A 27,987-nucleotide genomic window follows, 5' to 3' on the forward strand; every position below is an offset into this window, starting at 1 on the left:
GTGTCGGGCTATAGGAATTCCACATCCTTTGGTATGTTGTGATTTTAATGAATTTTTTGTGTGGTACTCCTAACTTCAGGATGTACAGATTACAATAGTGGGGGGTGGGGGGGTAATGGAGCTTTCCAAATATTTATAGAATTTTTCCAAACTTCAAGGCAGATAGTTTAATTTACTAATACCAAAACCGAACTAAACAATTCTGGGGAATAGAAGGACATTGGGTGATTAACAGACTCGGTGTAGGCTAACAAATAAACAAAATAAGTCCAAGGTGTTTGAAATAGATAAGTTGTGCAAAGGTTTGTTGAAAGTGGGTATCCAAACTCTAGACTGCTTAAAATATAAGTATTTGCTAGTATTTTCAGTGCATTTTTGCGCCAAAACAAAATCTGAAGATGAGGTGCTGGAATTTTGTAGAATGACCTACAGCTGACTCAAATATGGTCAGACATGTTGAATCCTTAAGGATGAAGTCAGATGGCTGGAAAATTTGGTGGCAGCAATAAGACCGTTTCTGATCATTGGTGGAATTCACATGTTCTTTCCTTAAACTGATGAGATTTCCGATGAGAGAACCCTAACCAAAGGATCCTGGAGTTTGGGACAAAGCAAAGATCCTGGCAGCTCCATACTAGATGCACCAGCTATATAAGCAGAATAGATCTGTGTTGGAAGCTACTGTCAGTTCCCACTGGGGAGTGGTTTGGATAGCGAGTATGGGGACTCGAAATATTTTACAGGAGTCTTTACCACCCTGTTTTTTTCTGCTGCTTTCTTTTGCTAGGAAAAGCCTTCATACTCTGATATTATATTCTTGCCAACTGACTAAAATCAATTCATAGGCACTGCAACCAGTCACATACGGTACAGCCACTAATAGTTATAGTAAAGCGAAGTCCAAGCACTTTTGAATAAGGGTTAGCTGATACTACTCTCAGAGCTTTTTTCCCCACTGGGAAGAACGTATAGATTTGGCCTTGGTGCGCAGGTCAGTCATGAATAAAAGTGATAAATTGTTGCCATTTTTCTTAGCAGTCAGTCCAGATTTTGTGATTTCCTGATTTTTGTCAGCATTTCAGAGTGATCAATTAGCTGAAAAGTATAAAGAAAAGTGGAGTGCTTGGAAACACTAATTACAGAAGAGCTGGTCATATGCACGTACTAAAATGGAGTAAAAATCCAGGCGATTGTACCTTTTTATATGCCTTCTGCTCTTCTTAATTAAGGTGTCAAAATGTGCTTGGGTGTTGTATTTATACTTGTGCTGGTGATGTTACTTCCAAAAATAACTCCTGTCAATAGCCAACACGGAGCTCATTCGTAAATCAGAGCATAGTTAGTCCAGATATTTAGGTGTCTATGATACATGACTCATTGGATGGAATCAGTGCATTCAACACAATTAATTGTGCAACCGTATTAGAGCAAATATACACATCAACTGAATTGGATAAAATAAATAATGACTAACAAAATTATTATTTTTTTGATGAAGAAACAAGCACAGAAAAAAAACCTGCTGCATTACTTTTATGTGGATCACAAAATAACCCTACATTAGTAGGGGTACAGAGAAAAGTAATCAGACACACAAATCCAGAATGTCGTTTGTCCATGCTGTTACAATAACTACATGTGAGACAAATGTATGTCAACCCCACTCTCAACAATGAATCAAAAGAGCACCCCTATGTGCTGTAAAACGTGTTCTAATGGTAAGTACATTGCAAAAGAGTAGTGGAACTGCGCTGTTTTGGTCTCTATACCGTTAAGTGAAGCCATCCTCAGGACCAATTGCATTTGTGAAATCTGAGGTCCCCTAAGATGACACCTTCACAGTGGGGTGTGAAAAATTGACCACTTTTGATGATTTCACACTGGTTAAATACACCCAACAATGGCAGAGTCCTAAGGTGTATTTTGGCCAGGCATCGCTCTAATATGGTTGGAAGAACTCGCACCAGTAGCCAACCATGAATCACTCACGCCAGCTCAACTTAATAAACTTTGATCACGGTAGCAGACGCTTCTTAGTGACAATACCCATCTCTCTTTTCCAAAATGCCTTTGATTGTATTCACTGGATCTTTATCACAAGACAAATTGGGTTTAATCCCTGCTGCTTCAACAAATTGTATGGTTCCTCACCTGAATTTTAGAGTGAATAATCGTCTGTCAGAAGCTATTCATCTTAAGTGGAGAGTCAGCAGTTTTGACTCGTGTTACTAATTATCTTTGCTATAACATTGGATCCATTTGACAGAGTGATGAACACTCACTGTATCTCGGGAGTTTTCACTGTGACTAGACTCCTGTTCACCAAATAATGCCCCTTCTCTTCTATATTACTCAAGTTGGTGATAGAAACCTTGGCAGAATGGATGGGATGTGTTGGGCGATGGGACAGCACCAACCAAATATCCCTTTATGACATGCAGTGTGCTGATTACTTTTGGCATAACATGTGTTCGGGTGAAGTTTTATCGATTTCATTTAGAAGTCCTGGAATCATAGTTGTTAGTTTATCAGTTAGAAAACCACTACTTTCCACCAAAGAGTATGAACTAAAAGTAGGCTTTGCTGGGTAATACAGCCATTTAAAAAACAAAAAAGTATTTAGGTGAAACAATTAAAAACATTGTATAGATCAGGCACACATCTACATGGCGTCGGTAACATTAGAAATTACCTCATTTAATTAATGAGTAGAAATGGGTTAGTGCCTAGGTCTTCGTGGTGGAACAATCTTTTCACTGGCAACTTCTGCCTCACTAGCATCTGAATGGTCGGGAGAGATGAGGCAAACAAGAGTGGAGAAGCCAATTGTACCTATAAATGGCTGGGTAGATGTACACTCATGGAGACCATGTTCACGTAGAGTAAGTTTTTCACTGATACAACTATAATAAAAATGAAAAATAGAGCCTAGCATTCGGGGGTGACATCATTTTGGGAGGTTGACATTTGTAAAAATAAGGAATGTATCGGGTCTTTGGGCGGCTGGGTTTACTGCTCATAAAAGAAAAGGGCTCTCTGGGGGGTGAAATGTGTTTTACTTTATAGGTATTGAAGGAGTAATGTATTTGTTAACATAGCTGTTCATGTTAAAATTGATGTTTACATTTTCAGTGATAATTAAGGTACATTAATTTTCTCATTGTGCCGAAAGCATTGATCCGGAGATAGATTCAGGGGCTGTCATGCAGTAAAGGTAGTCAGTAGTATATTGATAGCATTGGAGATTTGTGTAACCTGCAGATATGTCCATTAATAGTCCTGATAGTTCATAGATGTGCGGCTATTGTTTAGTTTGGTGCACTACACAATTTTCTCCATGTTCGACTATTAGACTTTGATGATTATACAACTAAATAAATTGAGCCATTGACAATGTATATATGGTAGAATGGTTTGATGATCAGGAGAATCCTGTAGGGTACGCACAGAGCAGTACTGTTTGCGCTCGGCCCTTAGAAGTCTATTACTACCTTAGCTGTGCCATTGTCAAGATTTGGACACTTTCATCTTTGTACACATTTAAGTGTCCCATATGTCCGATATTAACAGTTGGAGAGCTGCAGTTATTATGCATTTTCACTGGGTAGAAAAGAACCCTGGGTGAAGGGGGGGAATTTACATAATTAAGTGCTTAGTACACTTTGCCAGCATAATATTCTAAATCAATAGAACAAGCGGCCTGGATCTCTGAGATAAGCAGAATAGTGAGTACTGAGATGAACCTTCTCCCTTGAATGTTTTATTTTTTAAAGCTGGTCTCTGGTTATTCTCTGTAAGAAATATTCTAGGGAAGGCCGTACATTTCATACGCAAAACCCAGGGGTTTCTCATGTTGATATATCTCTGGGTATATAGTATGTGGGTGGTCTGTGATGGTTAGCTTTTGTCTGTTTTTTTAAGAGCTATTTCTGACACCTTTCCCTTTGCTGTTTGGTTATAGTTTGACACGAAATCTGGAAACCAAACGTTTGGTTCCATTAATTTTAGTGTCCAGCCATTTCTTCACTGACATTTCTGAGTGGACTACAATGTAATTGCACACCGTCTCATAATTTGTCATTTCATTGTAAGCATGAAAATGAAAACATATACCAATTTGTAATTTATGGGTAGTATTTTGGAGAAAAGGTTTAAAGGGTGCAGGCTTTGATTCAGAAGGTTAAAGGTTTGAGGGGTCTAGAGGCAAAGGGTCTTTAGCTTAAGGTTTTTTGGATGATAGATTTAGGGGTAAGGGGTTTAGTGATGAGGGGTTTAGGGATGAGGGGTTTAAAGGTACAGTTTAAGCATTTAAAGGTAAAAGGGTGATGGGTTTAAGTGTGAACTGCTTAAGGGTTTATGATTGAATGTTTAAGGGTTAAAAGATTAATGGTTTAAGCAAGAGCGAAGAACTTTGAGAAAAAAAGTAGCCTTGGGTTTACAAAAGCAGCAGACCCTCACACTGTTGAAAGCAGCCAATCCCTGTCATTTGAAGTTTGGAGAAGCCCAGCCTCCCACATGAGATTATTCCCCCAATCTTCTAAAGCTTCCAATACCTCCTCTGCATAACACACCCTGAATATATCCCATTTAAAGTTGCATGTTTGAGATGGTCTGAGCTTTCAGTCACATCAGCAAAAGCTATTCTGCAACCAAATATAAGGTGCACCAAAGATTTAGTTTCCTTTAGGCATAGCCTATGTTCTTGTGCTTTGGTTAGGTCAGACCATGAGCCAATGATTTATAGCAGCTTGTCGAGCAGCAGCGCAGTCTTTAAAATTCCCCTTGAATTGCGATTTCTAGAAAGCCAGTCCTGTGCCCAGACTAGGCCCTTCCAGCAAAAATGTATTTGTGATGTTGCTTTTGTATTTTTGGCGACACCCACTCTAGGCAAACCTTTCAATTATCCAATGAATTACAAATATTCAGAAAAAAAAAAAATCTCCACCCCCACCCCCACTTAAAAAAAACTGTTGCGTTTTTTTTTTAAATTAATTTTTAATGTTTATTTCCACACTTCAATTATTGGACCCCAACAATGCGTTGGTTCATCGGGGTGAGAACGTGCTCAGGTCCCTCTATATGTCTTATGTAGTGTAGGATGAAGATAGCCGTGCCCTGCGTTACTAGAGTTTGAGCAAGCATTGGCATGGCCAATAGGTCTCGCCTTTGGGAGCTTATAAGCATTTAGACTATAATACAGAACTACATACATTCTAACTTCCCTTCTCCCATCTGTGTCTTTCACCTTTCCGGTAACTACATATCAAATAACACACAGCTTAAATGAAAATCTATAGTGTATCAGTGGGAAATGCACTATTGTACATTATGAAACATTTTAGTTAAGGCGCGACATCAAATCCTGGTTGGTGCAGTGGAGAATAGTGACTTGTGTATATTTAGTGCTACAACGCGCCAGTCTGTGTCAGAAAGCACTGTAAACATGTAGGCCATTATTTCAAACGTGTATTACAAACAGTATAGATACAAAATGCGCAAAAATGTTTAAGATAAACATTACAATTACAGAAATGCTTCTAAAACATAGGTTTTGCGAAGGCTGTATGTAGTGCAGTGTTTTTTAAGCCTCTTTTAAAAGCACACTTCACAGCTTAGCTGATAGCTAGGTCCTTATAATAACTCTCAAAAAGAATACATGTGTCTTATGGTGTAGTTCCTATTTCCCTAATAGAATCTACGCATTGGAATAATATACACTATAGTTTTGGTATAGGACTGAGGTCAGTATGCCCCTATCGAGACATTAATCTTAATTACTTTGTGTGCCAGCTAACTCAGAGGCCACTAAAAACTCCTTGAAAAACAAGAAGGGAGTAGTTTCTGGCAACCGCATAAACATGACAACTTTGTTTCCCTTTAGAATCGGAACATGTCTCAGAATCGTGAATACAATAGATAAGTTTCACTCAGTCAATCGTGCATGCTTAGTTTCTTCAGAGTTACACAGAAAGAGATAGATGGGAGTTTCAATAAAAGGATTTATTTTACATTCTTGTTTCTTGTGTAAGAGGTATGAGCTGTTACAATCGTAAGCCAGTATGCAAGATATATTACGTACAGTGTAAGCAGTAGAGAGAAATAATACTGCAATAGCATTGTCTTTTAGCTATGACACATATTCCTATACATATAAATAAATAACACAGGCTAAAATGTGAATACTCGTCTGATGCTTCTAACTAGTTCTACCCCAATGTACCTAACCTAAGTGTAGTAGAAGGTTAGAAGTAGGAGCAGTATTCTATACTATGGTAAGCTATAGTTTGGTATGCCAAGAGTCCCTCTAGGTTCTAGTCAGCTCCGTACCTTAGAATGAGAGAGGTGGGAATCTCTTTCCGGGTCTCAAACTCTAACACCCCGTGAAGGGCGTCAGAACACTGGAAGCTGCATTCTCTGCGAGCAGGGATGACAGCGTCTGGTCAGTGCGTCAGGCCGGGATACGGTCTCTTCCGAACTTGCCGTGGCCAGCAGTATCGCGTCTTGCAGCCGTGCTTTGCCATGGCAAGGGAAGGTATATTTATACCTTGAAGGTGCTTAGGAATGTTTGCATTGACGTAAAGTCAGGCAGGGGAAGACGTCATGAATGAACCCTTAAGGAATAGCGGTTCATGCATAATAGATGAGTTCTTGGTGAAATCAATAGTCCTAGGCTAGGGAAAGTCCCAGTGGCTTAAGGGTCTGGTTTCTAAGAACTCGTTGTGACGTTGGGGTGGACGGATGTAGGTGACCATGCCATATTTGGAGATCATGGCTAATGCCTAAATAAGGGCTGGGATCTTGTGCCTATATAAGGGCAATGCGAATTGTGCCTATATAAGGACATGTATCGGGAAAACCTATGTACGGACATCTAAACCAAAACACAACAGTCTCACTAGGCAGCTTCAAGTTATTCCATCAATTAAAGCCAATGCCGACTTCCCAGCTCCCTTTACATATGAAGATTTACCAATTGTGCACATTTAGAATTCTTTCAGTCAGCAGTACCCAGGCAAGAAGGCCAGTTTAGCTGTCTGCCACCTGTGGAACACACGGAGAATGTTAGACTGCAAGAATATGCGGTCTCACTGGAAATGCAATAAACAAAGGCAAGAAATGTTACTGTCGATTAAGGCGGGTTTTCTTCAAAAGTGTCTGACTAAAGCAGTAAAAATAATACAAATGTTTAGAAAAATTTAATTTTAAAGACCCTGCTGAGAATAGTACAGTACAGAGTGTAGCATAGAGATCACTAGTTGTGCCTTAGATAGGAACTAATGCAAAAAAAAGTACTGTTTTAAGGAAAATCACTTTTCCAATTTCGCGGCGACTCCTTTGTTGATTGAGGGCAGTGGCATACCTGAACCTTTAATCTGGTATTAGCCCACGTGGAGCTCAGGCCATGGTTTTGAAATAAAGAGCACCTTCCCTTTATGGATGGCAGGGACACCTTTAATTGTAGCTCCACGTTTAAGCAGCTAGAATATTTAAAAAGTTAAGGTCTGCCCCCCCCCCCCCTCCCCCTCCTCTTTTACTTAGAGAGATTGCGTTACTCTTGTATTTATAATAGTTTATCATTGCCTCGCAGCCTAATTAAGGCAAAATTGTGTCCGCTGATTTATTGCTGCTTTGTGATGCTTGTGGCGTCAGAGACCAGATTTTGTTCTCGACAGGCTTAGCGTTACAGATTACAACTAGTGCTGAATTCTTTCCACCATTCAGATGCTAGATTTGTATACATTAGTTTTCCGATTTTTTATCTGAACGTGTAATCAAAGCATCTGGACACCAAGAGATAGAGAATGTTAGTACTTCCCAAGGAAAAAATTGGAATACGTTCTGACAGCTGGAAAAAAAAAAGTAGGGAAACGCGTGTTTTTTTTTGTGTGCTGTCATTTCCATGCTGTACTTTAAATCTTCATTTTCACTCTGTTCCACAGGCAGGTTCACAAAACAAAACTTTGAAATTTGCGCACCAGTTTAGTGCCTCGCAATTTTACATACGTTTATAAACTTTAGGAATTTACAAAGCTTTCCAAGACTACTCCTGGAATTCGGCGACAGTCGTAGAGTCGAGACTTGTTCTCACTTCCTACTTGCAACCTTTAGAAGGGCTATCCTCACTCTCATTTGCACTTTGCGTACAATACAATCAATTGTGCTTGTAAAAAAAGCTTCACATGTGTGCGAGTGCACTTTCAGTCAAATCGGAAATATATTTCTCTCTGAAGAAACCATTTCTCAACGGGGTCATCAGTGGAGTGTTCCAGGCCACCTAGCTGGAAAGAGGTGCTGGGGCAACACCCCTAGAACCGGGTTGGTATCGATACTCCGATACAAAGGCATCTTTGTCAGCACGTCACTTTAGACTACCTTCTGTGGTCCCGTCTCATGGTGAGAGCCCGGTGCGTCTTTGTATAAATGCAACATGGTGTTGGGATTGTGTAGAAGAAAAACGAAATGATTCGAGTAAATAATTCTGATTTTTTATTCACAGTTAACTGTTCGTTGCAGTTTGCTACCATAGGCTAAATCATTTCAATAGTGATCAGAAACATCTGTTTAGTTGCTGTGAAACCTTTAATTGTAGCTATCTGCTATAAAACCTAAATGCATCTGAGCTATTCACCATAGCCAGACACACTAGTAAGGGGTGCTTGCAGGAGGAGGGGCTCAATAGTTCATTGCAAATGGTGGCTGGTGGCAGATGGAGAATGAAGGAGCGGGGACGGGGGTGGCGGTGGGGTGAGTAGACATTCGATACATAATGGGAGCCTCTGAAGAAGACATTGTCCTTTGTGTGGTGTAATAATATCTGGCGATAATCACTGCTCTTTGACGAGACCCTCTTTCTAAACACAGTCTGATGCAAGGTTTTTCAGTCATTACTTTGTACATATTGAGTGTAAAGTATCGACTAAATGCTGTAGCTATTGTGTTTTTATTACCTTAGTACCTTTTCTTAAGATGAGCGTGTTTGGTACCCCTAATACAAGTATACACTAAAGTAAAGCAAGAAACTAAAAGTATCTGACATAACATGATGTCACTATTTTTCTTCAGACCCTCGCAGCCTATGTGATCAGGGGCAGGAGACAGTTGGGTATGTTTACATTTTTTCAACACAAAATGCACAGATCAGAAGCGTGGGGAGCCAACCTGAAGTGTAATTCGCGAAGCCAATGGAAATCTCCGTCAGTGAAGTTTGAAATTGCTGGGAGCACATTTCTTTTAAATAAACTAAATATCCCCACGTGACCCGAAACAGTACAGTCAGTATATGGCCCTCGCTATTTCAGCTAAATGTAGCTTAATGCCACCCATCGATTGCCCTCCAGAGCCTGCGTTGGCATTGTAATTTGGTTGCCTGTACAGCCCCAAACTGCTACTAATGTAGAAGTTTCTTGGAAAAAAAGGCCATCTATTCAGACAAAGTTCATGATTTTAGAACCTTAAAAATAAAAATGCTTTTCATCATTGTGTCATGGTGGCGGCAGATGTCTTAGCATCCGGATTATTACTGTCATTTTATTTACTTGGGTCTCTCTCGAAATAGCGCTCTTGAGCAATTTGTTGTGAATACATTTGATTGTGCAGCAAATGTAATTATTGTTCTGGCTATCAGTTTTGAATATTTTGCAATCTTTGCAAGACCCACAAAGTCTACGATTTAAGATAGGGAAGTGATCTTCAAATCCTTTCTTCTTTTCTGCCACAGTACGCCTCATCTTCTACATTGCTAATTCACTTAAAATCGGATTTTGGTGCCCACTTACATGAAAATGAAAGGCCATAAAGTAGGTACTCTTTTTCAGTCCCTGTGCTGGAGGTTTTAAACCATATTCCAGATTTCTATTGCATGTTGGGACAACACTTGATTTTTAGGCCTTGAATCATTTGCTGTTTCCATGCACTGATAAAATCTTTTGAAAATCGGCTCAGTCATGTTGGCATTCTCTTCTGAAGTCCAGTGCCAAAATGGATATGCCTAATTATGGCTTCTCAATTTGTTGTATGTATATGAGATTTCTTTAGCACTAACCAAGCCAAAAGGTAGGGGTGCTCTGTAATTAGCTGCAGAACTGTTCACCGCAGCTTTTAGCAACAATATTTGCGCATAACATGAAGAACAGTGGTGTAGGCCACACCTAATGGTTAAGATCTGGGACATATTCAACATCTCTGCCCACAAGACCCCGAAAGTATACCTTACATCTTTGTCAGGAAACAACGAAGTGTCATGACCTTCGATATGGAAAGGAAAGATAAAGGTGGGTAGGTGAAAAGAGGAGAAACACTTGTTGATTTAAATAAGAGAATTGCGGCCCCCTACTACCTCGGTGAAAGTTAAGGTTTTGCCACTTATGACCACTTATAACTATGTAGGTAGAAAATTGAAGCTTAAAATTGGTTTCCCATCTTTTCTTGAATCCTGCATCCTTTGTCACCTCTTTTTTGTCATTGTGGCACAATCGGAGAACATGAGAATTCTTGACCCTTGGTGGAGCAGTTCTCCCTTTACAGCTGCTTCATTTAGAATTGTTTTGTACTCTTTCTCTCCTTGAAAAATTGCAGAAGTCCTACCTCTGTTTCTTTTATTCTGCACTGACGCGCTTGTTGGAAGTTGTGCCACACTTATAAGTTTGGTGAGTTTCACTTCTGATTAAGGGACAACTGTGGAAAACTGTATAGAACGCAGAGACTAGACTAGACTCTTCGTCATTCAGGGTCCATCACTGTATCATGACTGTTCTAGCTCTTTATATGTTTTCTTGGTGATTTACTTCGTTTTCTAAATACATAATTGAAGTTGGACACAATTATAGAATGTGGTTGTCTTTGATAGCTCCTCTTGTATCTGCAGCACCTATGGAGGCAATTTTTCTCTCTGCCTTAGTTAGCCATGGCTCAACTTGGTCTAGCTTGTTCTCGTAAGCCACCGTTCTGTGTTCCATGGCATCCAGCTTGTTGTGGATTTTCCCAGACAATACCACCAGTAACCTTTATCCGACTGTTAAGACCTCTTCGTCCTCCGTAGTTTCTCTACCTGTCTAAGAATACCTTGTCTGGAAGAGGGACTGTCCATGGGGTTTAGCCATGTTGCATGACAGTGTTTGTCTCTCAGTGGCAATATAGTTGAGCTGTGTGTGAGTACGCCTACTGTGACTAAAATGGTGTCCACAGAACTCTTAACGTGTCTGTTGGATCTCTCTGGGAACTGCTTCTTGGTGGCTCAGTTACTTGCTACGTTTAGAGAGCACTCTGGCCTCACTCAGTTGAATTCCTGCCTATTACCCCTATGCCCAGCTGTTGGACTGGTGTGAATGGACTTGGATGGGTGCCCCATCCTGTGGGAGGGGACTTGATGATACAGACCTTTTGGGTGGCAACTCGTCTAAGGCTGTAATCACCCTCTGTCGGGCCTTGCCATTATTATCCGTCATGGGTTGTCTCCCAAATGGTCATGTTGACCCGACTGACTTTTGTATTACTTTACTAACCTCTGAGTGTTCCTGCCCCACAGATTCTTTCATGAGCGGGATTCTCTCCTAGGGGAATTCGTCTGGCATAATTAATTCTGGAGAGTGGCCCTCTCCAAACCTAAGGTTCCAGTTTACCAAGGAAGCTTAGCAGTTCTCAATTTTGAACATTATTATTTAGTTATGCAGCTCCAGTAGCAGGACTTTCCCAAGAAGAGATGTACTCTGCCGAACCCATTCTTGGCCGGGCTAACATTCTAATGGTAATAGTCCTGGTTGCTAAACCCTTGGTGCCCCCTTGCATCTTCTGTTGATAGCTTTGTGTTGTTTTGCCCAGGGTATATCCTTGACTAAACATACCTCCCCTGGGCCTGGAAATAAACCTCCTCGAACTTCTTAAAAGGACTGTAGGATGCTGAAGAGTTATCTCACTGGGGCTAAGCGGGCTTAAACACTGTGTGGATCTTTTCGGAAACGGGGAACTTGTCATTTCAAACCATTAGAGAGCAGCTCTGTCTTGTTGAGGAAGAATTTTTGACGTATGGGTGGTTATGACACACTCTGCAAACTAAGCTGTATCTGGTAAACAACAAGCCTTATATGCCTAGGCTCCTCCACTTGTCCTATACCTTTGCCGCTGGCGTCGGCTTGTTAACTGGCTCAGTAAAACCCTCTCTGATCTCGTGCAGACTTTATTACAGTCCACCTGAGATGCCTGGGGGAGAGACAATGGTAGACCAGTACTCTAAAGGGAATGAGAGCGAGCCTGAGAGTACCCTAAGCTAATTTCTCCAAATGCTTGACTGAAACTAATCTCTTTCTTTATATTGCATAGCCCGCAGTCATAGAATTTTCTTGATGACCAAGGCTTCCTGGGCCAGAGCGGAAAGCACCTCCCTTTATAGGGAGGAGGCTAGAGGTCTTCGATGAAGGCCAGTGCCTAGAGACTTGGATGCATTTCTCTCTGACCTGGTTGAGCCCCAGTGATAACCAACTGTCCTCTTAACCCCCTTCACATACTATTTCTCATTACTCTCAAAGCTGGGAAACTCCTCCACTCTGTATGCCCCTTTCGACTCACCCCTCTGGCATACCAGTAAATCAGCCGTATCAGAGACCATCTGGTACTTTTCCCCCTCTATTTCCTTCGGCCTGCTGACGCTTAGACCAGCATGCTAATTGCGAACATTCTTTGAGTCCGCCTTGTTTTTCTTTACACTAGGCCCATCATCCATGCTCTCCAGTTCGAGTTGTTCTCAGCAGTTTATGATTTCCCCTTGGGTTGTCTCTGGCATTCATGCATTCCCGTCCAGATCAGCAGGTACGGTACCCACTTACTCTTGGTTGCTACTGGTCCATGTGAAACGTAGTCACATATTTTCAAACGGAGTTTTTTTGGTTTTCCGCTATGACGTGGCCCAGGAGGCCCTGTGCAGATACATACAGACCATCATATTATTTATGGCATTGTTATCAACGTTTGCGAGCAGAAAGAAAGAAATACAAGTCAAAAAAACTACTGAGTACACTTCATCCAACTGTGATCCCTCATCCAGCCAGCCCATGCCTCGAAGTCTGCCACATACATAAGTTGTAAAGCAATTCATAAGATTAGTTCATCATATCGGAATTCAATTTCTAGTTGTTTGTCCATTGAGGTTTGAGGCTCAAGGATCATGCCACGATATTTCAGCTCAACGTTGTCAGATTTGAGTGTCTTTCTGAGGGCAGCCCATGCCCTGAATATCGATATCTCTAAGCCCCTACAAAAAGTCAATACCCCGCTTCCATACGTCCAGTTGGGGGGGGGGGGGGTCAGCCCTCCAGAGTAGAGTCTAGCTATGTCCCGCTTAGCCAGGGTAAGACGAAGGAAAAGTGTGTGGCGTTTATGTCTGTTACCCCCAATATTGTTGGTGGTGTGCAGAGGGATTATTTTGGGGACATGAGAAGGTCCCAGGCCAAGACCTTGGTGAAACACGCCATAATCCCCCTCCAGATCCTGGCGAGAGCCCTTCAAGCCCATACTGTGTGGAGAAAGGTACCTTTGCCGTTGCAACATCGTAGGCAAATGGTGGAGGCCATGAGTCCCATTCTCCAAAGCTGGTGCCGGGTATAGTATACGCGATGAAGGTATTTGAATTGGATAATGCGCTGAGGAGAGGAAACAGCGGCCCCACATGGGAACTCTAATGCCTCAATCCAATTATCGTCATCAATCTGGCTTGGATCGCTCTGCCAAGCAGCACGCAGAGCATCTAAGTTGGTAGTTCTATTGGTGATCTTAGTTAAGTTATGATCCCCAAGGTCTCCCATGAAAGGTTTACCCTCTAACAGGTTAAATTCTGGAAGAGCTGCGAGGTCCTTGATATAGGGGTCAGGGCATGGTGGAATTGTAAATACTTGTAGAATTGCCTACGGAGCATGGATAATTCATCCACGTATGTCCTGTTTTTGCGGTCTTTCTGCTGCAGAAGCTGTGTAATCCCGAACAAATATCTGCACACTGAATGTGCTGTTATTTACTAAGAAAATGGCAGTCTTTTTATTTTTTTTATTTAAATTGACTAAAGGGAACAGGTCTGTTTCACCCAGCTTGAGACTCGGTCCTAAACTGCCTTGTCTTTATGGTTCTCTCTCCTTCCATGGTTGTCGGCCACATTAATGTAGTTTGTCGTTTTACTGCTTTCTATTAGTAAGGGCAATTATGGTGGCTTCCCTAGCTCCCAATCACCAGGGTTCTCCTTGCCTCACCACCTTACCATAGCTTCAAGTTTGCCAGACCATAGGTGTCACTTATAGGTGGAGTTTCCTTCTTCATCTTCTCTCCTGCTCTTCTTCATTCATTCTAATAGCATCTCCATCTTTTCAGGAGCTTGAATTTAAGAAGCCCCATCATATATATCTGCGCTAGTGGTTGTTTTCTCTGTGTCTTATGTTTTTATTTCTCTTTTCTCTGCCTTCTCCTGGACCACCTTCATTACCTACTTTATTTGTCCTCCAGTTGCCTCCGTCGAGGGAATGTTACTTTCATTTACTCTCTGGAAATTCTAAGATTTTTCGGTTCCGTCATCTTGGCTATCCCCTCACACATTAGATTTTCTATAAGTGTCAATATTGGTGGGAAGAAATAATATGAGGTCCTCAAACAACATTCCATGCTTCTTTCCAAGCTATTACATTGATTTGAATAAATGGGTCCTGCAAATCCGGTGATCTGATGGACAGGGATATATTTTTTAAATATGTAACTTGTTTATAAAGTTAAATGTTTCTTTAGTGATGTAAATGGAAGGGATTTCTATTGTTTCAATTTGATGGCACTCAAGTTATTGACTGAAGAAACAAAAAGGTCTGTGTTTGCCTCTTTAGTGGACAAACATGTGACCTGCAGGGGATACAGGGGTCACACTATTAAGTGCTTAACTTGGGTAGATACCATACAGTTAGATAATAATCTTGAAGAAAATCAAGGTTATGTGCAGAAAACTAGGTGATTCTGATGGGAAAGTGTTTTCTGTACTTATTAGAAGAAGGGGTACTCTTGCCTTGAGGAAGACCACAGGATTCCTTCCTCATGCAAAATACATGTTGACTGTTCAGTAAAAAGAATAAACATGATTGCAGTTTACCGCAACAAAGTGAATATTCTGATAATGCGAGAAGCTGGTTTGGCATGTGTTATGGACTTTGCAATACTCATAATATAGCACTGAAGTCTGACAGGAACTTTTTAACAGGCTTATAGTTCCTGAGATCCCAAGATCAAGTCAATCTTTTTGAAGGAAGAAGCGTTTTAGGACCGTATCTGCCTCCAGTAAGCTGTTGGTGAATGTGGATCAGGATGTCTGCCTGGATTGTGGCAGTAACAGTGGTTCTTGTGTTTTGGTGTACATTTTGTTTTTTTGGTTTTTATTTGTATAATTAGAGAAAGCACTTGTACAGTACAGATGGGCGGGAAGAAGAGCATTATCATGATTTGCTTCATAGGGTTTGTTGGGAGAGTGGAAATAAAGTTTGAGTTGACGTTGGCTTTCTTGATTTTATATTTTATTTTACTGTGGAGAATATGTTTAGGGTGTCACACAGTTCTTGTGTGTAAGAGACGGAAAAGGATGTGTTTTGAGGTGAGACAAATCTTTTAACCACTTTGAATAGTTCTTGGAGGCTGTTAGTACTCTATGTACCTTCTCTGAGCAGTATTTTATTTTACTACAAAGTTTAATGGTAAGTGGAGAATGCATGCCTCAAATATTGGGGATTTTTCAGTTTCCAGGTTGCAGTAGTATTGTTTGAGCTGGGTTAGTGAGCCATTGCACAGGAGTTTTTTTTTCTTTCTCAAAGAGGGCACAATTATTTTATTTGTCCATTTATATACTACCTGTGGACTGGTTGGAATGTAGGTGCTTTACATTACCACAGAATTAGAATTGCATCAAGATGGTAGAGGGTTAAACAACTGTGAATAACCTAGACTCAGACACATTTCCTCTTACAATAGGAGTATGTAGAATCCGTATAGAATTTATTTTACGAATTGTCAGTGTTGCTTACAGAAGATTGTGTCCTGGGGATGGGGGGCTGCGAGTTTCAAGCTGCCATAATGAGCCCAGAGAATGATTTTCTGTGCTTTAGCTTGTCTGAATTTAGGTAGCTCTAGAAGAAGGGTGTTTTGACTTCTGAGGTACACACAAATTGATGAAATACTTGCCTGTTAAATTTTTATCTCGAATATGACATTACCATACAAGCATTTACAATGAATTTTCGTAGTAAAAGCAAATGTGGAAAATATTTGTGTTGGAAAGATTTGCGTGGTAGTGTTGCAGTCGTAATCAGGGCCGGCCCTAGGCATGTGCAAACTGTGCACCTGCACAGGGCCGCCAAACCCCAGGGGCCGCCACGACGAGGATCAGATCGGAAGGATCACTGGAGTGGCGGCCCCCTGGCAGGATTTGGCGGCCTCCATGCAATGGCAGACAGTGCTTAATAATTGTGCCGGTGCTTTTCTCCTGTGGCCGAGTCCCGGTGAAGCAGTACTGCAGAGTCTGCGCTGAAGTCCGAGTGTTGTGGCAGTGGCTGTGAGAGCCAATAAAAATATTCACATCGATCGATCACATATGATATTATATGATTAAGTTCTGTGTCCAGACCGTCCGACTCTAACCCTCATTTATTGATTTTTCCATTTCCAAATTCCACATTCAAATGTAATTGGTCGTGAGGATGCGCATTGCAAATTTGCTTTACTTAGGCGGCGGCCGTCCGTCCTTAGTTCAATGTTTCCGGTGGGCGTGAACCTGTTTGGGCTCAATTTGGGCTGGATTTAGTTCTGCGCGCCCGTACGGCAGTGCGGCAGGCAGCGTGCATACATTTTCTTTTAAATGCCATGACCCTGCACAGCACACCTGTTCCCCGCCAGTGCGCCACGAAACAAAAGCGAGTGGTAACTGCTGGCTAACGAGTGACGACGTCGAGTGCAGACTGCAGCAGGCCCATCGCAGTTATCCATTAATAAAGGCAGACAACCACTGCCCACCATCACCTAACCGTAAGTGTAGACCCAATAGTTGTTGTTTTTTTTTAATGAGCATGGCTGTGGTGGGTGGTGTGTGACGTCACGGTCACCGCGTTAGCTCCAGCTACCGCAGATGAAGAATCAATGATTGCACAGGGCCCCAGCCTCTGGCATGTGCAGTAGAATAGGTGCTGCTGACAAGCATGGCAGAGTAAAGTGTTTGTGTGTCCAGCAGTACAAATCATTTAACTGAATTAACACAGGGCTGTTGGGAAAGGCCCGTGTCGTCAGCACAGGGTTAGGTTGCCCCAGTGCGGAGAACTACAGCCTAGCCTGGCGAGGGTTCAACCAGTTACTTAAAAATGCGCAAAACGTAAAGAAAAAGAGCTTGAAGTCCTCTTTTAGATCGGATAGTTATTGTGATAGGTCAGGGGTTAAGTTCCAGCCTTATCCTCTTGGCCTGGGCAGTCAGTGGCATTGTATTTGCACACGGTGCCCGGGGCCAGGGGCTGCGAGGCATAATTTCTCAGGGCAAGGCTTGGACTCGGCACTCCGTTACTTTACAGTTCACTTTGTTCATATACGTATGAACTGAAGTAAACCACGGATGTCTCGCAGCCTCCAGCGCTGGGCACCTTGTGCAAGTACAATGGCATTGATTTGTTTTTAATTATGGCCGTTTTTTAATATAAATGAGGCAATTTCAGAAATGTTTTTGAAGCATCCTTCAAGTACGCCGAGCAGAGTGTGTTATTATTTATCTAAAATCCTCACTGAACCATTGATTATACTTTGGAGTAGTTTGTGATATGTGGGGTTGAAGTTGATTTACTTTTGCACTATTAGCTACAGGAAGTATGCAGATAATTCTACAAGATTTACGTTCACAAATCACATCTTGAATACTCACTTAATTAAAGACTCTCATAGGGTAACGTGCACTGAGATTGCCGAACAAAACGTAGGATGAAAGATACTGAAACTGCTTCCATCGCAGAAGCATTAACAGGCCACTAGCAAGTAAACATGTCCCACTGGAAAACCGTGTTCAAAGTAAGTATATCCTCCACAACACCATAAAATCGAAGCACATGGGATCCTTACTTGTGTTGGCACTTAATACCTTCAATGTAGATATTCGAGCGTTAGCAAATGTATTTCCTGACTTTCATGCACAGGCAGCTCAATAGTAAACATGCTTTGATCTTTGTATTACGTCCTGTATGGCAGATCCCACCGGGGTTTGAATCTTATGTCTCCCGAATTTATATTTGGGTGGAAGCATGTTAACATACTTGAACCAGACCCCACCAAAGCTCCAAAGAGGAGAAAGCCATGTGGGTTTAGGCTTATAAATGCCCTCCAGAAAGCCCACCCCAACCCGGAAGTAACTATGGGGGATACCCATGGGCATGCTGCCCCCCCCGCCCCCCACATAAGAGATTCAGGGCAAGGGGAAAACACAGGGAGTGTGTGTAGGCCCGGGAATGCATCACTAAACCCCTGCATGCTAATGCACAGTGCTGAACTAACGTGAGGCAGAAAACAGAAAAATCCAGAGTAGAGGTCTTCAAAGACACAGCAGTTTTAGACAGTCTTGCTTCCAGTTATCAAATATGTTCCTTGCCTTGTGTAGTGAGATGGAAACCTCTGGTTATCACATTAGAATTGTCACGAAAAGATCATATTTACAGTTTGTAATTATTGAAGAAATGTGTAGACTAGAGCAATAACATATATTACTCAGGGGCTTATTCATAAATGAATGGACAGGCCATTGTTCTGTCTGGGGGATGGAGTAAATTACCATGTCCTCCTGGTTGAGGGACCATTTGCCACATTTATAAAGGACTGCCAAGCTGGCGGTCATTTAGAATGCATAGGCAGTAACCACTGTTACGGCAATTCCTGCTTCTGCATTTCACAGTTTGAACAGTTTTTCTTTTTTTTCAAAAAGAAAATCTCAAAACAGGACGATCCATGACTGGCAGGATGCATTATCCACACATAGTTACATAGAGTCACGCTCTTTCTGGTGAATTTTTAGACCTCAGATGCCTCGCTGCCCTCCCGTCTCAGCTTTCTCTTTTCTTTTAACAACTTATGAGTTCCCAACTTAGTGATCAGCACACTGTTACCAACTGTTGTTCACACTTCGCATATTAGGGTGCAGTAGGGTGGAAGGCAACCGTACTCCACTATATCATTTCCGGGGCGGTAGAGGGACAAAGTGGAGCCACATGGCAACATAGCAGTTTGCCTCAGCAATGCTACGAATTTCTTTGGACCTATTGTGGTGCCCGGGATATATTTTAATGTGAGGATTCTGCAGTTAAGTATCCACCAGAAAGAGTGTCAATAATAATTTGTTCTTTCGGTGCACCGCTGATGCTTCTTTTTCCTAGGTTTTAATTTGTTTGTTTGATTTGTCTCAAAAGCATGCATTGCTTGCCATCCAAAGATGTTTTTTTATGGCTAATGGGGTGCTTTTATTTGAGTGTGGTTAGATTTTTGTGATATATTCTTTTACATGGCAGTTGACGTTGATGTGTTGATGTGTTCAATGTTTTCCCTTGCCTGGCTGAGGAGAGCCCCTATAACTTTTTGGCTTGTTTGTTAGTAGGTTTTTTCAGGATCTTCTTTGGACATTTTTGGATAGTGTGATATGGTTTCACTTGTTTTATATTGAAAGGGTAGAGGCGATGATAGGGCTCGTTGACCTTGATGGTCTGTGCAAAAGTTAGATGAAAGGGACAAAGATGACTAGTGTTTTTCTGGCTTTATGGGAGGTGGGTATTAGTGGGTCAATGAACGTTGAATTTCTTCACATGAATATTGGTGTTGCAGGAACACTTCTTGTTTTTCTTTTCCCTCTTAGTGCTGAAGTCACCATGGGTGTTATTTTCTGAGGAGAACATTTGGCTGTCCATGAAATATTAAATAAAGTTCTTTGAGAAATGTTAGATGATTTTGACGTATGTTCTTTTGGGTGGCAAGGTTCTGAGGCTGATTTTGAGTCCTTTGAAGAAAAATTCAAGGTTGCAGACTTTTTGATGATGTGTTGTAAGTGGGTGGAGCCAGCGAAAAGTAGGTGTGGCCTCCGACAAACATTTCAGCACCTGCACTTCATATTTTACAAATTAAGCACTGATGGCAGCATGAGCGTTATTGTTTTCACTCAGTTTCACTTGTCCAGGGCTGGACAGGACACCCCACGAGTATGGAAAATGTACCCTTAACCCTAAGGTCTAGAAGGGCATTTTAAGGACACACAGCCAGATTCGTTAGGAAGAAAAATATATGGGTGAAAATTAGAGGGACAATAAGATGTATAATGTGAGCCAGGACATCCCTGGGCAGAGCCGGTGCCAGATGCTGACATAAGTTTCTGCAGCTGAATGATTGCACGGATGTGATCCTCGGACAGGTCAGTGTTGTAAAGCACTAAAGAGACGAGGCTGTCCTTCCACTGTGTGAGGAAGCCAAGGTCAGACAGCTAGATCCCAGAAAGGTCAAGGGCGGTCAAGCAGGTCAGAGGTTGAATCAGTCTTTTCACGTCCACTCCTTTTGTCACGCTCCCGAGATTAAGAAGTCTCAGGCGTCTGAAATCCTGAAAAGTGAAGTCCTTGACTCGAAGCTGCCGGGATGGGTTCGCCAGGCAGTCGTAGTCCTCGGAGCCACCCACATTCTCATTTTCGTAGAAAATGTTACCGCAGCCGAAGAGACTCAAGGAGCCCAGAGTGAGGATGAAGTCAAGCAGTGTCTGCAGGCTCTTAGCGGACAGCTTCTCACAGTTAGTAAGGAAGAGTCCCACCAGGTCCTGGAAGAAGAACAATACTGTGACACTGCCTCAAAAAGACTTCCACTTGTCCCTCTCAGCCTCAACAGACAGAGCTTTCTTCTCCCATGGCTTGCTCCCAAGGTCTCGTCACTCTGAACTTGGAACCAATTCACCTTTCTTTCTAGCCCTTACCTTTCAAGAGGTACCAGGACACGTCCCATTCTCCTTTTTTAAACATATCGTTATTGGCATTTCTTTATACATTCTACATCACATAATATTTGTCCAACATTTGTCATGATATCTTCGTGTAATTGACATGTTACAGAAGTTACTGACATTGCAAAGCATCATTGATCCCTGATTAACATTTATGAGCAGGGTATTACAGCTATGATGTATGCCAGCCCATTCCACCCATTCCAAGGCCGTGAATTCAAATATCTTTCCTCATGTCTGTCTCTCCAGCAGTGTAATCTACTGCCCTTGTATGTCTGGGTGAGTGCGTTTGGACAGGAGGTGTCGCTGCCAGCTAAGAATCATATGTAATGGAAATTAAGGGAAAGTGAATAATGCTAAAATATCTAATTACTTGGCTTAACTAGTGTCACCTTCCTGAGCTCCGCCCCGTCCGGACCCCCTCTTCCAGGGCCCCCACCTACGCTCCCTGCACAGGGCCACCATGAGCCTAGAGCCGGCCCTGTCGTAATGACCGCGTTATAAATCCATGTGTGGTAATGGCTTAGGTGGTTCCGTCATACATACAACACAGTTTTCACATCTGCTCCCTCAGCAATGGCTCTCCAGAGACGTAGGACATAAAAAGAAACATTTCTTAAACAATGGCTCATAGAATTAGCTCGTCGGCACCATCACTTCTAGTGGAAGTCTTTGAAAATGATACTTTGAGTACACAACAGAAGTTTCGTTAACAATGCATGTTTTCTAACAATGTACATTACTAAAACATTTACAACATTCACTTGATGCTTAGCAAAAACAAGGGAGAAATGGTTTGCAGCGGGCGACAGATTGGGAAGGGAAATTGAGCAGAAGCAAGTTGAGTAGAACATCAGAAACTACATCCATTAAAAAAAATGAATGGCCCAATACACGAAAATGTTGCATCACTATTAATAGAATTATTTTCTTTTCTAAGTGGCTTAGAAAAACGATTTTCACATGCGAGATCTTAAGTTAATCAAATAATGTTTCAAACACTCAGATACTTTTCATACAAAATTTGCACGTTTTGCATGTTTCAAAAATGCTACAACAATTGGATAATCTTACCAGTATGGTGATTCTGAAATTTTTAATCTTAGCATATTTTCCATTCAAAAGCCCCCATCCTCTCCCTGTCAGTATTGTGAAGAGTTTACACAAACACAGCTGTGCGCAGTAGAGGCCATTGTTCCATACAGCATGCTTGCCAGGTACTGTGCTGGACACAACTTTGGTTTCAGCATTATGTAAGGTCTCAGTCAAGCCTTTGCACCTGAGGATATCAAATTTTCATGCGAACAATGGAATCATTGTACATAATTATTCTTCTATGGTCCTCTCAAAGATTTGTTGAAAAGATGTTCTCTCCTCGTCAGAAGAGGGATAAAAAAAACTCTTACTTGTATTCAAAAGGTCCCTTGCAGGCATGTTGCCTGTTACCCATTGAAAACAACTACCTGATTCTATAGCCTCCAAAAGTACTAGTACGTAAATGTGGTCTCATATCAACTGTTTTCTGTTTCAGGTTAGCAAAGGGGCCTATCTTTTTAAGTTGCATGGACCCAATTAACGTTAAACACGTTTTAGAGCAATATATAGAATACTTTACATTTATTTATTGACAAACACACATTAGTTTTACTGTACATGTGAGCTTTCTACTCGTCAAGCTTCCTGTCTAGCGATGGGCACATTTTAAAACCATGCACATTGTGTGAAATTTCCTTACAACAACATTTGCAATCAAGCATTTTTTCAGTGGAAATCGTAAATTGAATAATAGCTTATATTCTTCCCTAAAACGTCTTAGTCTACCTGAACACTGTTGAGATCCTGATAATTTCTATGAGAAATATGAAATCGATTAATAGAAAAGTAACATTTTTTTTAAACATGGAAAAGTAACAACTTTAATACATTAATCCTCCAATTCCATTTAATATATTTTTATTATATATACTTTTATCTTTTTATGTTTGCATTTTTAGCAGAACTTAATTTAAGAGTCAGAACTTGAAAACCGACTTCTTTAAATGTGAAATATGGGTTATCAGATTTGTATGGTAACCCAGAATTTTCATAGACCTGATCTTATAGATTATATATATTTTTTATTAAAAATAGCCACTTTTTGTCTAAAAGAATATGATCACTTCTTGATAGTTAACCTTCAGTGATTTGTGCAGTCTTATACTTCTCCCTCCTCCTTCTCCAAAGGAAAGTATTGGGACCTTATGCTGTTGAAGTCCTGTCTGTCTAACCAGTTAGATGTGACTGTAACAAAGTGCCTTGCATAGTGTTTAATTCCTGCAAATGTTTGCTTTGTGAAATGAAAATCATTGCTACCTCTGGGCGTTGTGACTCACAAGTACCTGTGATAGCTGCTATACTTTTGAGCTTTCACAGTGCCTGGAAGGTGAAGTCCCCATTTGTGGGCTAAAACGGTTTCTGTACCATGGATTCTGTTGCTCAAGCTGCACTGAGACAGACCACTGTAGAGCAATTAAAGGGATATTGAAGACTAAGCTAAGCCTCTCCTGGACTAGTTGTGGGTACATGGCGAAAAGTGAGCCTCCGCAGTGCGCACCTCTCCACCAGAGGGCTGGAAAACGAAAAGCCTGAGGATCAAGATGGAGGGGAGGCAGTCCAATGAAAGGTGCAGATCAAATTGCTCTTTCAGTACGAGATCAATTAGAGGAGGCACTTGAGTATACAAGACAATGTGTCATATTAAACTGGTAGTTTGGTGATTTAAATAACCACTTGACAATGCTGCAGGGAAAAACCAACTATTTGAAAGGTATTAGTGGGCAAAGTAGTAGAACGAGAAGAGTTTACACATAGAACCTGAAGAGGCTTGAAAAGACGGTACATAACAGTAATAAAAAACGTATTTGTACTAGTGAGTACTTTGAAAATGCTGAGAGGCTTAATTAGTGAAGTGAAACCAAGGATGAAGACTCGCAGCTTTTCAGTTCAGAATGGCCCTAATCAAAACAAGTGCAGCCACTGCATCAGCCCCCTGATGGACCCATCTTTCCTCAGACTACAGAAGAGTTCAGTGCCATTAATCTCTTCAGTGGAAAAAATACGGAGAATCCGACAGCACATCATCAACATCATGCCTGCTTCATCTCTTACGCCCTCTCCTTTCCACAGAATCCAGGAATGGTTATTCTTTAAAGACTTCTCTGTTGCAAATCTCGCGAAACATGCTTGACTCCCTCACACCCACTTGTTATGGAAACAATGTCTTACCCTGGTCCTTCATCAAAGCTCTCCTTGGGACACTCACCTCTTCGCACCATTGTCATGGCCTTCCTCACTCAATGCATCTTCCCAGAAACTCTCAAGAAAGGCATGATCCTCATGATCTTAAAGAAACATACATTTGACCCTGATGACCTTTCCAACTACCGACCCATCCCACACATACTATTCACTGGCAAGATCATCTAAAAAGCAGTCTATGTTCAACTCCAAGATGAGCTTAATGCTAACCATCTCATGCACAACTTTCAATCTGGCTTCAGATCACACTGCAGCTTGAAGACTGTTACTTTATACATCATAGACAATGCCCTCCTGACCACAGATGAAGACGAGCCACGCCTCCTGTTATTCCTGGACCTCTCAGCTGCTTTCGACATAGTTGAGCCTGGAGTTTCAAATGGGATTCACCAGCAATGTATTTCACTGGCTCTCCTCCTACCTTTCTAGCCAACACCAGTTTGTTCACATGGGCACCTCCAGTTCCTTTCATCTTCAACACTACATGATGCTGATAGGTGCTCCACTCACAGATAACTGCATCAAGATTCACCAATATGCTGATGACACACAACTCTGCTTGAAAGTCCCCTCTGCTTCAGACATAAAATGTCTCAAACACTGCCTGCACTAAATCCAGACCTGTATGTCCAGCACTACCTGAATCTCAACCCAACCAAGATAGAATTCCTGTTTTGTGCCAAGAACAACAAACATTTAGAATCACACTCAATGACATGAACCATCATGGTTAAGAACCCTTGAATGCCAAGTCACTTAGATTCACCCTGGACTCCAACATCACCTGCAAGGAGCACATTGCCAAAAAACAAGAGCAGTCTAGTACCAACGCTCTTTTCTAAAGAAAGTGAAATAATTTCTTACAAAAAACTTTTTCTGAACTCCTGTTCAAGCCCTCGCAGTAACAAATGGTGGTACAATGGTAGTAGGAACAATGACAATGGGCAAGTGAGCCTATCCCTCGTAGGGTAAGAATTTGTTCATTAGGAATCTTTTGGCTTCCAATTTGAACGCAGTCACTGAGGAGATTCTGCGTACTTCCAGTGGAAAAAAGTTCCATATCTTTGGAGCAGCACCAGAGAAAGCTCTGTTACAACTTCTCTTTTTGTTAAGGATGAGTGGTTTCAAGAGGAAGGTAGAGGCGCTTCTTGAGGCTCTTACCCCACAGGATAGTGCAAGTTTTTGAGCAAGGTACATGGGAGAATTGAAGTGAAGGGCTTTGTGCGTCAGAACAGCAATCTTTAACTGATTTTGTGCTTCATAGGGCAGCCATTTGTGAGATTTCAGTACGGGGGTTATATGTTCATTTCGTTTGGTATCTGGAACCAGTCTCGCCGCAGTGTTTAGTGATTCCCTTAGTGGAGCCAGGGCATATTTGGGAAGGCCACAGAAGGTAGCACTGCCGTAGTCTAGCCTCTGCAAGACAGGCGCTTGGACCACCTGCTTGAAATCCTTTAGTGGAAGGAAAGGTTTGATATTTCTGAGTGATCTCATCGAGTGATATGCTCCCTTACATACATTGCTGATATGATTTTTCATATTCAGGTGCTTGTCCGTGGTGATTGCAAGTTGGCTGAATCTGTGATGAGGAGTGTAGTTGAAAGCAGTGAGGTGAGTCAGCCAAAGGTCTAGTTTGGAGATGTGGTTCGGATGGGAGATGAGCAGGAATTACGTTTTGGAAGTATTGAGCAGAAGGTGGTTCTCCGTTAACCAGTTTTGAATAGATGTTATGGTGGTGTTGAGTGAGATCTGTGTTGTCCGCATACATGTGGAAGAGAATTGTTTAGTGAGTTAGCAAGAGGTTCCAAGAAAAGGTTGAAGAGAATAGGAGATAGAGGACCCCTGGGGAACCCCCATGAGTACCGGAGAGGGCTGAGAAAGAGAGTGGTTTGCCTTGACTCTTTGTGATCTGTGATGAAGGAAGGATGAAAAAGAACCATTGTAGCGCCTGATCAGAAAATCCCATTCTGTTTTGGCTCTTCCTGGCTTGGTTGAAAGCATCCTCACACATACCTATTGGCATCTGCTGTGTAAATTGATACTTGTATAGCGCACTACTAACCGCAAGGGTCTCAAGGCGCTTGTATGAATACCGCTGTGGAACCCATCCTGGCTTTCCCTGTGAGGCGTCCACTCCTGGGCACCCCCAAGGTGGAGGCCAGGCATCCTTAGCATTGTGGGGGCCGTTGTGGAGATTAAGCAAGCTATTGCCCAGAGTTGCAGAGTGGGACTCCATGATTGGAATAGGCACCGAGGCGAGAATTGTCAGGTCCGTGGAATTTTGAGACCAAGACCCGCCGGGCTAGACCTCTGCATCAGGGTCTGCCGCTCTAATGATTAAACCACAGAAGGGATTCACCGCTCTAATGATTAAACCTCAGAAGGGATTCACGTAAGAGGGCAATCCACTGATCACTCTTCTCTGAAGTGGCTTTCAGTTTACATTATTTAAAACGATAATTCTTTGATAGCACTAACAGTCTAATTTTTATGTGTGTCGATGGTGAAATTTCTTTTCTTGAAACATTAAAACGCTACGCTTCATTCAGAGTGCCACCTCAATTGTAAGTTTACTAAAGTACGCTGTGCGCGAGCGCTAAAACGGGTTTGATGTCCTTTGGAGAGATTGGGCTTGGGACTTGAGCCCGCTCCGGCATGTATTGATGTGAGTGGCAGGCTGCTGATGGCCCAGGTGACAGTGTGCGCGAGCTGCTGCATCATTGCATACAGACCGAGCTGAAGGGTTTATTGCTGTGCCCCAATAATAATCTCATCGCAATACCGTCTTGTGTGTTTAGACTGAGCGCTTCCATTGGAGCGGTGGGGCTGTGTGGCACTGCGCGCAATCATGTGACTGTTGCTGGGAAGAAAGAGGTGTGCGGCTCAGCTTCCGATAGCGGTGTGACCCTCGCTGCTGGCGGGGCTGCCTCCGTGTCTGGCGGCAGAGCCTTTGTCTTGCTGGCCTGATCCTCGGTGCACTTGTCACACTGTCACCTCCCCGTCTGGCCAAGGTTGTCCGTCCCGGACGCCCCTGGCCGAGGCTAGAGGTTGGGGAGTGCGAGGCAGGGTGTCGGGGGCGTGGTGGAGCTTTGTAATTGCTAGCGTGTGCTCTTTCCGACCGTAATGCTGCAAACTCTTGCATTGACAGCGGGCACCTCAAAGCAAGCATGAAGCGCTCTCCCGTGATGCCGAGAAGCAGAATGAGTGCCAAGGAGCAGCCGAAAACGCCGCCGGCGCCGCTGGAAAGGGCCAGGTAAATAGCGGCGTCTGTACAAATGTGCATTATTTCTGCTTGAATAAGAAATGGTTTCGATGCACCGATGGAGGGTTGGTTCATCGTGCATGCTTGTGAGAAGACTCTTTGTTTCTCGATGCGCGGGGCTAGCATGATGCTGCTCTCTTCTGAGATGTATTCATTTGAGATAGGCGATCCGTCTTTAGCTCACGGAAGAAGGCTTCATTCAGCCTAATCTTTTGCTTAACCCTTGAAGTAAATACTGGCAGGATTAAGAGTAAGACGCGCTCCTCGCCACAGAATCTGCTCCCTGAAGTCTGTGTTTAATAAGATTACCGCTCAGAGGGTGCGTTAATAAAATACTTTTATAAAATCATTTAATATATCTATAATTCTGAGATGTAGACGCATAGTGGCAGTATATCCCCCAATGCCTGGTTATCCGGGAGAAGCGAAGATG

The 27,987-nt window shown here is 42.2% G+C and overlaps 1 protein-coding gene across 10 annotated transcripts in view; it reads left to right on the forward strand.

The window, feature by feature from the left end:
- Positions 1 to 27,987, forward strand: part of APC (APC regulator of Wnt signaling pathway) — an 831,398-nt gene that overhangs the window by 632,180 nt on the left and 171,231 nt on the right. For 8 of the 10 annotated variants that reach the window (XM_086961019.1, XM_086961023.1, XM_086961024.1 and 5 more), the window contains one exon: positions 27,441 to 27,545. The exons of the other annotated variants lie outside the window; for them this stretch is intronic. In XM_086961019.1, coding sequence (XP_086817145.1) covers positions 27,441 to 27,545 — 105 coding nt within the window. The remainder of the gene's footprint in view (positions 1 to 27,440; positions 27,546 to 27,987) is intronic. 10 annotated transcript variants of the gene reach the window in all.

Source organism: Lissotriton vulgaris, chromosome 3_1, assembly GCF_964263255.1.
Source record: "Lissotriton vulgaris chromosome 3_1, aLisVul1.2, whole genome shotgun sequence".
Classification (NCBI taxonomy): Eukaryota; Metazoa; Chordata; class Amphibia; order Caudata; family Salamandridae; genus Lissotriton; species Lissotriton vulgaris.